The 14,102-nt window shown below is 40.4% G+C and overlaps 1 protein-coding gene across 1 annotated transcript in view; it reads left to right on the top strand.

Annotated features, from left to right (window-relative positions):
- Positions 1-2,723: 2,723 nt before the first annotated feature.
- KDM3B (lysine demethylase 3B) overlaps positions 2,724-14,102 on the top strand; it is a 57,754-nt gene continuing 46,375 nt past the window's right edge. The window contains exon 1 of the mRNA XM_040240000.1: positions 2,724-2,973. Within this exon, the coding sequence (XP_040095934.1) occupies positions 2,773-2,973 (201 nt within the window). The 5' untranslated portion in view covers positions 2,724-2,772. The remainder of the gene's footprint in view (positions 2,974-14,102) is intronic.

Genomic DNA, 14,102 nt, shown 5'->3' with positions numbered 1-14,102 from the left:
GGTGAAGTCAAGTATTAATCCATTCTTCCTCCCTGAGAAATGCTAGATGGTACAATTAGAAACTTGTCTAGAATGGTTTGTAGGCTTTGGGAAGTATGGAGAAGGCATGATACGGATCTTGTCCAGGAGTGTCTTTTCAGAGGTTTCATACATTATGTTGTGGAGAGCTGGAGATAAAGTTGTCAGAATTCAAAGTCTAAAGACCTCAGCAATTTCTCCATCCTGAAAATACTGATTTTGGAAAATTACCCTAGCAGCAGAGCTGCTTTTTTGCTCTAGAAGGTGGTATTTTACCTAATGCTTCAATTTGGAATGTTCATTTGCTGAAAGAAGCTGTGTGGTTCACTCTCTTTAGACCTTTCTATTCCACCCTTTCTTCCCCCTCCGTTAGCATTCTCCCAATGTGTGTGGGTGAAGTGTAGTTGCTTAGAGCCAGGCAGGAGCCTCTTGTCCCTAAGGCATAGCCTTTCTTTACCAGTTGTAGCACTGACTTGCCAGGCAGCAAGAAGAGTCAAGTTGCTTAGCCTCCGACCCAGTTTCCTGCTTCAAATTGGTGACACTCATCACTGAATACCAATGAAGTGTGCAAGAAGACAGGATTGGCTTGACTACCTGGAGGAGGAACTTTGAGGGGATGAAAATACACCCTGAAAAGAGTGGGAGTTGTCACCTATCCTGGAAACAAAGTAAGAAGGGCTTTGAGGGGGTAAGGCTATAGCATGTGGTTAAAGAATCTCAGAATTACAGGTTCATTCTTTGTATAAAACTGCTGTTATGTTTCACCTACTGTTTGAACAGGGTTAAGGCCTGAACATCTAAACTTACTTCCCTCTGCTTTTTTTTCCTTTTGTTCAGTTTTTTTGTTGGGTTTTTCTACTGTTTATTTTCTCTGAAGGCTAGTGTGATTTCATTTTCCATTGCTGAAGCATAAGAAAGAATATAAACTTTATGAGGGTTTTGTTTTATTCAGTGTTGTAACCCCAACACTTTGAAAACTTGCTGGCTTATGAAAAGTGTTGCCATATTTGTGAATTAATTTTTTTTTTATCTTTGCTTTCCCATTCCTGAGCTTACACACAAAGATACCACTTGTGTCTGGTGCTGTGAGAAGCCAGCTTTGGACAGTGGGATAGTAATAAGAGCTCCACGTGGGAGAAAATCCCAGCAGTGAATTTTAATGGAAAATCTACAAGGCAGCTAGGTCATGTATGGATCATCCCTCTTTCTCTCCTACCAACTACAGTTTGTGAGGAGTGTGCTTTAAGAGGTGTCTTGGCCCAGAAACAACAAGAAAAACTGAATCAGGCCTCAGGTTGGCTATGGGAAATGGACATTATAAGGAACAGGGAGAGGAAAAAATCCAAAGAAATGTTTCCTTGGTGCTCCATAGGGTTAGTTCTAGAATGGCTTCACTGGATGTTGTACTTTGACTGAAGCCAATAACTGGTACTTCCCTCTGGCCCCCAATCTTTGCTACAAGGCAAGTAAGTCAAAGGTAAAAAAGATTATGGACAGATTTCTGGGTAGGCACATAAGTCTGGAAAGAATCCTACTGCTCTAATTGTCTGTGGGTTAGATCAGTGAAAGAAATGGGTACTTTTAGGGTAGTAATCATGGATTAATACCATACCATACCTTTTCCTGGTTCGTATCTACTTCCATGTATACTCTGCATCCATAAGATTATGGAACTTGTGCTAGTCTCTAATGTGACCAATGTCAATGATTGAGATTTCTCATTGCCCAGTGTAAACAAAAATCTAGGCAAAAAATATCTCACTATCTCCCCTTCTCTACAGCCACTTTTCTGACAAGAGTATCAGTCTTCCATGCCTGTGAATTCAGAGAGGAGTGGTGGGGTTTTCTTTGTCCCCAGCTCCACTTATTTCCATGGTAAGATGTAATTTGGTTTCTTTCCAGTTCCCTTAAAAGTTGAATTGAGAAACACCTGGACTTAATAACATTGGCTGATTTGGAAGCAGGAAGAAGCTCCACTGGGATATGTCAGACTACTGAGATGTTGGAAGCACATTGGCCTTCAGCCAGTATAGAATGGCATTATCACATACAATGGGTATAAAACGTTGGTCAATTGGAAAGGGACCTATGAAGTATTGGTAATATATAATTAAATGGTACCATGTTATGGATCAGTGAGAAGAAAGATATTGTGCCCCATGGACCAATGGGAAGTTTCCTAAAAGATAAGGACAGGAGTATAGTGCCTATTTTCAGTCTTGGAAATCAATCAGGTACTGGGGCACTAACTTCTTACCTCAGAATATCAATTCTCTAGGTAACTTGCCCCTCAGCCACCCACCCCGGTTAAAGTCTTTGGTATACAAGGAGGGTAAGCTAAAACATTCTCAAATAAAGGGGCCCCCTAAGGGCAATATGGCACCAGGATGGTGCCAAAGGCGACTGAAGGACCCGCCCACTTCCCCACCCCGGCCGAAACTGCAATTCCCCTCCCTGCCGCAGGGGGCACTGCAGGCCCCGGGGAGGTTGGGGTGGAGCGCTGCGAGGGGCCCGGAGCTGCCGCCCCGCTCCGAAGCGCGGGGGGCGCTGTGCGGGGCCCGGGCTGCGGCTCCGCTCCCGACCACGGGGGGCGCTGCGCGACGCCGGTGGTTGGTGGTGGCTGTTGGGGGGGGGGGTGGGGGGGAGCGGCGGCCGCGGGTGGTGCGGAGGGAGGCCTTGCGGGCGGATCGGGAGATCGGCGGCGGAGGTGGTGGGAGGCGGCGGGCGGGAGCACGGGTCCGGCCGACCCTGGCGATGGCGGACGCGGCAGCCTCCCCGGTGGGCAAGCGGCTGCTGCTTCTGTTCGCGGACACCGCGGGCTCGTCCTCGGCCTCGGTCCCCGCGGCGGCGGCGGCGGCGTCGGCGGGCGGAGATCCGGGGCCTGCGCTGCGCACTCGGGCCTGGCGGGCCGGCACGGTGCGGGCCATGAGCGGGGCGGTGCCCCAGGACCTAGCGGTGAGTGGCGGCCGAGGCGGGCACTCGAGGCCGGGGTTGCACGGCCTGCGGGCGGCCTCCCCGGGGGCCTTTGTGAGGGGGCGGTGGGGTGGAGGTGACCCAGTTCCGCGCCCCCAGATCTCCTCAGCGCCCCCCGCCGGCTCTTCGGCACCCCGAGCTCTGGCCAGCATGGCTTCCGCGTCGGGGTGCGCGCCCTGGTTTACCCCGGGGGACAGCCAGGGCGCTAGGAAATGCTGCCTCCACCCGGCAGGCCCCGCCTCCTGAGCGACCCCTTTCTCAGCGTCCCCCCCAACACTCATACGGAGCAGGCTCTAGCACCCTGGGTTCCGGGGCCCCTTAGAGTTCTGCCCGTGTGCCCCTGCCCCCTGGAAGAAGCGGACCTGTAGTCTCCAGCCTCTCGTGGGAGACCTGCGCCCTGTTCCCTTCTTCCCCGAGCCCCGAATGGGGCGGGAATGTGGACACTTGTGGGAGATCGAGAGGCTGCAGTTGAAGCTGCTCAGGGCTTTTTTATCTGGCAGTTACTTCCTCCTTGTCTGAGCCAGACTCGGCCAGGCAGTCTCCAGAAAGGCCAGCTCTCTTCAGGCTCCTCTCTCTTTGAGCTTCTGGGTGACAGGAGCTGCCGTAGTGGCTGCTTTTGATAAGTTTGAGATCTGTCTTAGCAGCCAAATGGGGCTGTTGGGTGGTGCTTTTTATCTCCGAGCTGGGCAACTCCCCCAAACCTTGGGAGAGGTTTTGTTTTGAAACTTTGTGTTGGGGCATGGCCACTTTTGAATACTTGTCTTGGTGTATTTTGTGATTAAAGTTGTTCAGTAATAGAACTTAACTAGCATTCGTGTCCGTGATGCGTTATTTTTGTTAATATAGCGCCAAAATGTTGTCTTTGAACTTTGGCAAGCCTCTTTAGTTCCTCATTCTGATAGCGGCCCTAGGTTCTGTGTTGAGATAAGGCTGTGAAGAATAGGGGCATTCTTTTAGATTGTGATAGATCCGCAGCAGAAGGAAAATTTTCTTGATGAACTTGCTTTTGCAGATATTTTTTTCGCTGTAAACGGGAATTCAGTTTGTAAGATTTGATGTTAACATTGCAGGTTTCTGATACTCATTTTCTACCTATCGATCAGTGGTTTTAGACTCCCCGCCTCGCCCCATATAGAAGTCTTCTGGGTTGTTTTGCTTGTGGCTGGCTTTGGCTTTCAGAAAAAGGCTGCTGGGACATTATGAGGCTTTAGTGGGGCGAATTTTTAAAGAGATATCAGGAATATAATGAGGCGAAGAGGGTGATTAAGCAAGGAGATTTGGAGTTAAATTCCTTTGCGATTTCTTTAGAAGACTGCTTTTTAGGTTAAGACTGGGGGAGAGGTGTCCCGCTTAGATCCAGTAATTTACCACCTTGAATGCAAAACTTAGGTTAAGATCCACCATTAAATGCATATTTTGACCTAAAGACTTAGTCTGTCCTAGCCTTTCAGTCGAAGTTTTCTGTTCTAGTTGTTTCCTCCATCAGATGAATTGCTAATGAGCTCTGCACCTGAAATGGCTACCCATTCACTTTGTTGTTTGCTGAGCTCCCTAAGGGCGGTGGTTTTTGAAGCTCACGGAGATGCTGGACACCTACTAAGCTAAATACTGAAGAATTGTGCCACTGGGCCCATGGAACTGGTTTCTCAAACCAAGTAAAAAGTTTCAGTGATTCAAAACAAAGTGTTACAACTGTGTTGAGATCTTGGATGGAGCTGTATGCATTTAGAAGCAAAGACAGTTTGGGGTTTTAAGACTAGGCTTATGCTTGTCTCGTATGTATAATCAAGGAACATAGATGAGAAAAAAGCGACAACAAAACTCAGCCTTTAAAATATTTTACTAGCTTGCAAAGTTGCTCAAGAATTGCTGCTGTGGTGATGAGGTTCAGTTAATGACAACAACTATTATAGAATCAGAACTGTCCGTTTGTTTTCCTTTTTCATTAAAGAGACTTCCTTTGGACCCTTGGCATGTGTGCCTTTCCAATTTTGCACCACACAACCGTAGTAAACACAACTGTCTTCCAATCAAAAGTGTTCTTCCTGTACTCAAGGGTGGAGTTTGCAAGCAGCTGGCCTGTGATTGGACAGATTTTCATTCAGTTATGTTTAAGATGTTTTCAGGCATGCCTGGTTTTGAGAAATGCATGGCAGGGCGCCCCCTGTTAAGGATGAGTAATTGAGGGTTGAATGAATGAGTTTTTGAAGTGATTGCAAACACTTTGCAATTTTAGGTTCCATTAATACCCTCTTTCTAAATAATTTTGATCCAGAAATCTTTCAAAATGCAGTCCTGATTCATTAATGAACCCCCTCCCTTTTTTTGAAAGCATTATTAAAGCCATAAGTCAGGATTTGATCAAGAGTTTTGTTGAAAAGAATTTAATAGCTGGGCATTTTCCTCACCAAATCTATGCTGAGAAATAACTACTGAGATTTTGAATTAAGTAGTTAAACATCTTTTTTTCCTTTCACTCTTCCTTGTAATGGTAACTTTATTTGTATTTCAAAATAGGCTTGTTATATTTGAAAAAAAATCTAATTGCAGAATTAGTATTATGGATTTTTATGCCTTTCTAACACTATGTCCTCTTTGTGTTCTGGATCGTTATTGGTCCATATAAGTGACAGAGACATTGGGACCTTCACATATGTAGGCATGGTAAATACACAGACATATAAAAACATAGATTTTTCTTTTTTGGAATAATAAAAGCAAAACTTGCATTTTGCAGAATGTCAAAATGCCAAGAGTATACATAGGAAGGTCAACAATCTGCATCCTTTAGCAGCTTCCACTTGTTGAAGAAGCCTTGTGTGTCTTCTTAATACTGGTACAAAAATATAAAAACATTTCTACACAAAAGGTCGGGTTTTTTTCTTTTTTTTTTTTTTTAAGCAAATGCTATCATACTGTGCAATATCTGTAGCCTGTGTCTTTTTTTTTCTTTCCCTTTAACATTAGACCATGGGCATCAGTACCCATGACCTTACTCATCATTTTAGATAACTACATTATAGAATGGATGTACAATGATTTATTCAATCATTTCCCTTTATGATGGATATCAAGGTATTTTAAATTTTTTAGCACTTACAATGCAGTCAGTATCCTTGTATATACGTCTTTATGTAATCATGGTTTTATTTCTAGTTTAGCCATCCAGGAGTGAAAGTGTTGGGTTAAGGAGTACATGTATACATATATTTTTTATTTTATTAGGTAATGCCAGTTTATTTTCCTATGAGATTATAGCATTTCATACTCTCACCCACATGCAGGCAGTGCTTGTTTCTTTTCATCCTTGACATCTCTGGTGTCATCAGTCTTTGTCATTTTTTGCAATCTGATGAGTGAAAAATAGTGTCTAGCATTTTCATGACCACTGATCTTTCCCTATGTTTATTAGTCTCTTACATTTCTTTTATGAGTTATTTATGCCAAGTTTTTGCCTGTTTGAAAAAATGGAAATTTTCTTATTCTGTTCAAGTTCTGTATTTGGCATATTAATCCCTTTACCTGTCAAGAGTATCATTTCTCTCATTTGTCTTCTAACTTTGTTTAAGGGTTGCTTTGGCACATAGAAAAATAAAATGTTCATATCATCAGGTCTGTTAGACCTTTCTTAATGGCTTCTGGGTTTAATTGCTTGGGACGAAGACACCCACCCTCACCCCTGCCACCTTAAGCCTGTATAAATATTCTTCAATTTTTCTTTCTAATGTTTCATTTTTTTACCTTTAGATCTTTAGTCCATCTGGAATATTTTTATAAGTGGCATGTGTGGTAGACAATGTAACTTTTCCTACTGAGTAGGAACCACTTTGACACCACCAATTTTATTAACTAAACCATCCTTTTCTTTCTATATGATAGAATTAAATTATGCTTTTAGTAGTCATGAATTGTTTTGAATGTATATCTTACCTATCTCAGCTATCCAGAACTTGCAACAGGAGTAAAAGCATATCTGCCTTAGTTTTTTTAACCCTTTAATTTTTTCATCTTTATCTAGAGGAAAGGTGGGCTCTAAAGTACTCCTTTTCTTTGATTTGAGTTGATGTAATAGATGTGGGAGTGTCCAGGCTAGTACCATATTTCTTCCATCTGGTAATCTTCCAAGAGGAGTGAAAGCCTATCTGCTTTTTGTTAAAAAAAGAAAAAAACTCTTCCTGCAAACTCTCCTCTTTGTCTCAGGGTAGGTGGACTTTAAAATAGCTGTCTAATTTGTTTCTAGATAATGTAATAATTTCCAGTGTACAATTTAATATTATTTATTCTCAACCTAAGTTCACACATAGAACTTCAGCCCTAATTGAATTAGGAGATCAGCCTTTACTGACTATTCATAAGTGTTCTTTTCTTGCTTATAATCCCTAAGCTAAATAAAAATCTGAATAATATTGTAGTATGCTGTTTATTAAAGTCAGTAGAATATGTTTTGTGGATCAGTATATGGTTTAGAGAACTTTAAATAAAAATGAAATGGTCCAAAAGAATATATAATGGTTAAGTGTGAGGCCATCTACACACACTTTACATCCTAACTCTCCTCTTACAGCAAGAGGTCTGTTTTTGAAACATTGAGCCACTGTTGAATTTTTTAGGCACTCAAGTGCTTTGTGTAAGTTGCTTTTTAAAGTTTGTCTTCATTTATGTGTGTATGTCATTTTTGATACTTCTATCTTATTGTCTTTGTATTCTATTTATTTCAAGACTACAATATGTCCACCAGTGGTCACACTGTACACTGGTCATTTTGTCCAGCATCCTCTCCCTTTACTGTACAATCAGATTTTTTTCTTGTTTATTATGCATTTATTTCTAAGAGTTGTTTGACTAACTCTCCATCTGTCAAGGACTCATTCCCTTCTTTAGTACTCACTTGCCTAATTCTATTCTCCACCTTCTTCTTGTTGATTTAGTTTCCCCTCCACCTGCCTAAATCATGGGTAGCTAACATGCATTTTCTGTTAGTGATTTTCTCAGCAACAGCTGGAGTGGGTTCCAGTAGGCTTTGCTTCCTCAAGGCCTGGGGGACACAACACCTGTTGCTGTTTCTCAGTTTTCCACTGCTTTTGACAGGTTGGTGGTTTTTAAGCCCTCCTCATCCCACTGTTCCTACTACTAAAGTGTCTTTTACTCTTGTTCTGCAGTGGGATAAAACCTGCCTGATTGAACAGTGACCTCGCTTAGTTTTGCAAGGGCAGGAGCTCTGGGTGGAGCGGGGGTTGTGTCTTCAGGGGTAGTCAGGCTCTAGGGAACTGATTCTCACTAACCAAACTCTTGAGACTGATTTGTAAATCCACATGTAAGGTTATTAATTTACAGTGGGAGATAAACCAATCCAGAGATCTGCACAGAGCCCCCTCCTGGTCTACTCAGGAGACCAAATTACAGATAAGAGGGATCCTTGTCCTGCAAAGAATCAGACAAGGAAAGCTGGGTGTTGCCAAATGGATATTTACAACATGCACTCTTGCTGATCTTCTGCTTTCCTAGTGCTTTCTGGCTTCTGTGTTTTATACCTCCTTTACCCTTTGCTTTTGATTCTGTCGTCCATTGAAATCCTGTAAAGAGAAATGAACACCTCTATCAAGTCTTTCTAAATCCCAGTGTTTTTCCTTTATCACTTGGTGAGATACTTCTTTTGTAATATTTATTAATTTTTCTTGGTGTAGATACATAACAAGATATATAGCTTATCTGCCCTTCTAGATTGTAAGTTCATCAAGAACAGGGAACATGTGCATTTTTACTATTCACTTTAAGTAGAATATTTAGAAGCCAGTATTATGTTAACTTTTATTTCTGATTTTTTTATTTTATTTATTATGAATTTTCTACTCGGTGGCCCCCTGTATTTAACTTGATCTTCAAGGTTTTTTCTTTTGTATATTTTTACTGATACTGACTCACTACTGATTTTCTTCTTTATATGATTGGATTTATATTTGGGACCCCCATCCAAGGTACATTGTCAGTTGGTTTTTGTGATTTACATCAGAGTTATTAGATGTGTTTTGTTTTTCTGGTTCTCAAGTAATACATGTCTAGTATACAAAATGTAGAAGTTATTTTAATAAAGCCCTTGTAGAATCACAACCTATTAAAAACTGCTATGTTTGGTACATAGTCTAATCTTTTTTTAAGTTGAATTCATACTGTATTTTCAGTTTTGAGTTTTTCTTTTAACTTAATATGTCAGTTATTTTCATGTATTACCAAAAAAGTTTGTATTTTAGGTGATTTTAATTTTTTGTCATTTTTTGTATTTTCCACAGATAACATGTGTTGCTTTCATAACTGAAAGAGAAACAATAAATGCTCTCAAAGAAATCTTATAGTTTTTATTGACTGGCTAATTTATTTAACTGCTCCTCTTTCATTGGATACTGAAATTGTTTCAGATTTTATGCTTTATTAATATTTCTGTGATGAACATTTTTGTGAATAAAGCCTGTTCGGTGTTTACTATGACTTCCTAGGATTATTGCCAGAAATGCTATTATGGAAATACAGGATATACACATACTTAAGATTCTTGATATATGACAGTTTTTTTTCCTTTTAAGCCATTCCAGTTTATATTCTGACCAGTTATGAATTTGCTTAAGAAATGCATATTTATCAGAAGCCCAAGATCCACTAGGCATTTCACATTATTTTATTTAATTCTGCCACAGTTCTGTGAGGTATTTACTGTCCCTATTAATAGACAAAGGAAGTAAGGCCCAAAGAGGCTAAAGTAACTTGCTCCCACAGGTAAGAAATGGGGAAGTTGGGATGCAAATCCACATCTTTTTGATTCCACTGCACCTAAAACCATTTACACACACACACACACACACACTCACACACACACACACACACACTCACACACACACTTACTTGAGTTTGTATTCAGGTTATTTCTGTGCTCAGTTGCATTTGACTGTTTGCAACCCCATGAACTGTAGCCCACCAGTATACACACACACACACACACACACACTTGAGTTTGTATTCAGGTTATTTCTGTGCTCAGTTGCATTTGACTGTTTGCAACCCCATGAACTGTAGCCCACCAGGCTCCTCTGTCCATGGAATTTTCCAGGAAAGAATACTGGAGCAGGTTGCCATTTGCTACTCTAGGGGATCTTCTTGACCCAGGGATCTAACCCTTGTCTCTTGCGCCTCCTTCATTGGCAGGCAGATTCTTTACCACTGTGCCACCTGGGATTCTAATATCATTTGCAACAGTTCATATTTCATTTAGAATGTAGTTAGGAAAACTGGAAAAGAAAAGTTAGGAACCTTGGAAGTTAGTTTCCATTTTCCTTACCTTCTCATATCATTACCATATCCTGTTATTTTATCTCTAATTTCTCAAATTTGCTTTTCTTTCATACAGTCTTGATCTAGATCTTGGTTTAGGCCTTTTACATCTCTTAACCTGGGTTTTCATCACTTTATAATTAGTCTCCTTGCCTCCAGTTTCTTGCCTCTATGAGTTCCTTTCAAACCTGATCCCAAAGTTAATTCTTTCCTTAAAAAAAAAAAGTTAATTATATAAATAATATGTCTAAGGACAAAAAAGGAACATTTATTGATAAGGTATTACCTTATTATCAGATAATACTATTACTCCTCCTATCCCAACCCTTCTCCTGTCCTCCCAACTCCCTAAAAAATCTGCAGCTTGCTTTTTTCCATATATCTTAGAGTTCTATGTTCATCTATTAGATACATCTCATTTTTAAAACTTCTTTATCCCATAATTTGAATAAAGGATGTTTAATACTTTGTAATTTCTATTTTTATTTCCTATTTAAACTGAGTATTGAGAAAATTTTCCCCTCAGATGGCATTATCCTTCTAAAATGCACGTGAAAGATGTCTGTGTATATCATCATTTCCCCCACTCCGCTTAAAACAATCAAACACTCCCCCAAGGCCTATGGAAGACAACATAAACTCGCATGTGTCCAGGGCCAGGCTAGTGAGAAATAGCTGGGCGACAGACTGAAGGGTATAGGGGGGATTGACTACTGGAGAGTTCAGACATACCAACAGAACCCCCACTCTGCTGACCAAACAAGAACCTTTGCCACCAGGTTTCAATTTATCATCCGTTAACAGGCCAACAGAACACTTTACAGCTAACTTACTGGCTGCTACATCCTCCTCCTAGAACACCGAATCTGCTCTTAGGTTTCTCTGCTTTGGCACTTGCTGCAGTCTTTCTCTCCCTTCTCTGCCAGAAGAACACAGTTTGTCCTTTGAGATATAGTTTGTATACCACTACCTCTTCCATGAATCCTTTCTTGTTTCCCAAAGCATATTCCTTCTCTAATATGTTCGGTCCTCATTACTGCTCTTATTACATACCTCTGTAATAATTTCTGTACCTGTCTGTTGGCTCACTCATCTAGGGATTGATTCCCTCCTGCCAAGTGCTACCTTATTCACCTTGATCTTCTTGGCCCTGGCAAGTGTTCTGTGCACATGCACACACACGCACACACACATGCATATTTTTGAGGCATTCTGTTTTTGTTGAGTGAGTGAATGAATTAATACCTTTATTAATTGTAGTAAGAATGGCCTTAGGGAGGACCAGAATCCAAACATTATTATATAATTATGTGGTTAGCATGAAAGTTTGTATTACTCAGACTACTACTGTCTGATTTTATCAAACTTAGGTTAACTTACTTGATTTTTTAAAAAATTTATTTAATTTTAATGTCACTGAATGAATGTGCATTACATATAGACCATAAAAGGGATTTTGAAATGAAAGTAAGCGTTTTACCACTAACTCTCCTAACTAAGGAAATATTTTACACATCTAGTCCTTAGGCTCTAGCTGTACAATAATACTTTTTGCTACTTTTACTCTAATAGTAGAAATTTTTAAAATACTTGAAAAAAAATAAACTGTTTTAGTTCTGTTCAGATTATCAACCTGCCTTGGCCATCTCTCAGTCCAAGCACTACCATTGATTTTCGTTAGCTTATATCCCTTCTTCCTGTTTTGTGACGTAGCCACTGCCATTAAAAAAAAAAAAAAATGTTTGTTTGGCTGCACTGGGTCTTAGGTGCAGCATGTAGGATCTAGTTCCCTGATCAGGGATAGAACCTGGGCATCCTGCATTCTGAGTATGGAATCTTAACCACTGGACCACCAGAGAAGTCCCTGGCCATTACCATTTAAAGAGTTCATGTTCTGTATACTTTGACCTGAAATGATTCTTCACCTTATATATTCTAACTCCTTCCATCTCTAGCCAGGAGGTGGAACAGAGTGCTAAGGCCAGAAATAAGCCAAAATACTGGTAGAACATGTTTACATATATCCACATTCCATATGGCTCTCAAAACAAATTTGTATTGCTAGCCTAGAGCAGTTGTTTGATCCTAGAACATACAGCACTGTGGTTGCCAAGTTCAATACTTCATTCCTTTGCCCAGGCAGGTTAGGAAATAATTGCCCTTAAATTAGGTGAAATATGGCTTTCAAATATTTCAGCTCTTCCATGGTGTTTTCAGATGTGTTATGATAGAATTCCTGAATACTAACTTCTAAAATGTTCAAATTACTATATAAAGAATTACAATCATTACAGCTTTGATACAATGACTTCTTTTAGTGTTGTCCTTATATTTGGATGTTGGTATGACTTGGAATTTTGTGACTCATATGCTGGCTTCCCAGGTGGCACTAATGGTAAAGAACCTGTCTGCCAATGCAGGAGACATAAGAGCCGCTGGTTCGATCCCCAGGTTGGGCAGTTCCCCTGGAGGATGAAATGGCAACCCACTCTAGTATCCTTGCATGGAGAATCCCATGGGCAGAGGAGCCTGGCAGACTACAGTCCATGGGGTTGCGCAGAGTCAGACACAACTGAAGCGATTCAGCACCAGCACCATGTTGATTTTTAAAGTAGTTGGCAGATTATTACCACTATGTCTTATCACAAAGGAAGAAACCAAGACTTGAGAAGCGAAGAGTGACTTGCTCAAGTTTTCAGTTAAAACCAACATCTTAAGGTTAAGATGGAAATCCAAGCCTTCAGGAACATAAGCCCCAAGCTTTGCTCATTACTGCCTTTCTTGTTTCCTGAGTCTGTACTTAAATACAAGTTTGAATACAACTCTTTCCAGTTGTCAGCAAGTTACTTAAAGTTGTATATGATTCCCCCAGAACACATATTAATATGTGAATGAGCCCCTTCATATATTAAATGTAATGCAGTTTAATGTTCTTTCTCTGTAAAAATCATGCAGTTTAATGTTCTTTCTCTGTAAAAATCGTGCTTCCCCTTTTGAGCCTTATTTTCCCGTCATTTTTTTTTTTAAGTAGATGTGAAACTTACTTAGCATATTACAAGTAATAAACCTAGAACTTTGTGTAATGAATTTAATTGCCCTACATTGTTACCTTTGGAAGTGTCATATGAGAAATTTCTTGTAGAGCCAAGTGGTTGGGAAAGTGTTGCTTCCACAAGACATTGCTTTGTGTTCTCCTTGTAGACAATGAAGACAATGCAACTGACCTCTCCATTTTCAGACTGGCCTTTAGGAAGCTCAGAGCCAAATCAGTAATCCATCATTCATCATATATCCCTCAGTCATAGAGCTGTATAGATCCTTACTCTCTTCATAAGTTTTCCCTCTTTTTATACTTTAATAGTGACTTCCTGTTGTAGTTTGCTTAGTCCTGATTTGCAAATTTATATTTTATCATTTTCTTGCATCTTTCCCTAAAGCCAACTAAAATTCTTTGAAGTGGGCTATAAGTACTCTAGCCTTTATTTTAAAAGTTCACAATAGAAGTGTAAAAAATTTGTCTTTCTACCTATTAGACTATGAGCTCCTTGAGACCGGTGTTCTAGATTCCTTTCCGTATTCCTGAACCTAGCATAGGGCCTTATACATAGTAAGCCCCCAGTTAGTGTACTTAGATGTAAATTGGAAACTAAGAGTTATAAATCTCAGTAGGATCATGGCTAGAAATTAATAACTGTAAATAACTAATGCCCCCTTAACTCTGTAGCCTCTTCTCAGAGTGAGGATGAGACCAACTTCCTGGCTCTGAAGTAAGATTGGTTTTTATTGAAATC

Source organism: Oryx dammah, unplaced genomic scaffold (assembly GCF_014754425.2).
Source record: "Oryx dammah isolate SB20612 unplaced genomic scaffold, SCBI_Odam_1.1 HiC_scaffold_5, whole genome shotgun sequence".
Lineage (NCBI taxonomy): Eukaryota > Metazoa > Chordata > Mammalia > Artiodactyla > Bovidae > Oryx > Oryx dammah.
This window is presented reverse-complemented; position numbering and strand designations above follow the sequence as displayed.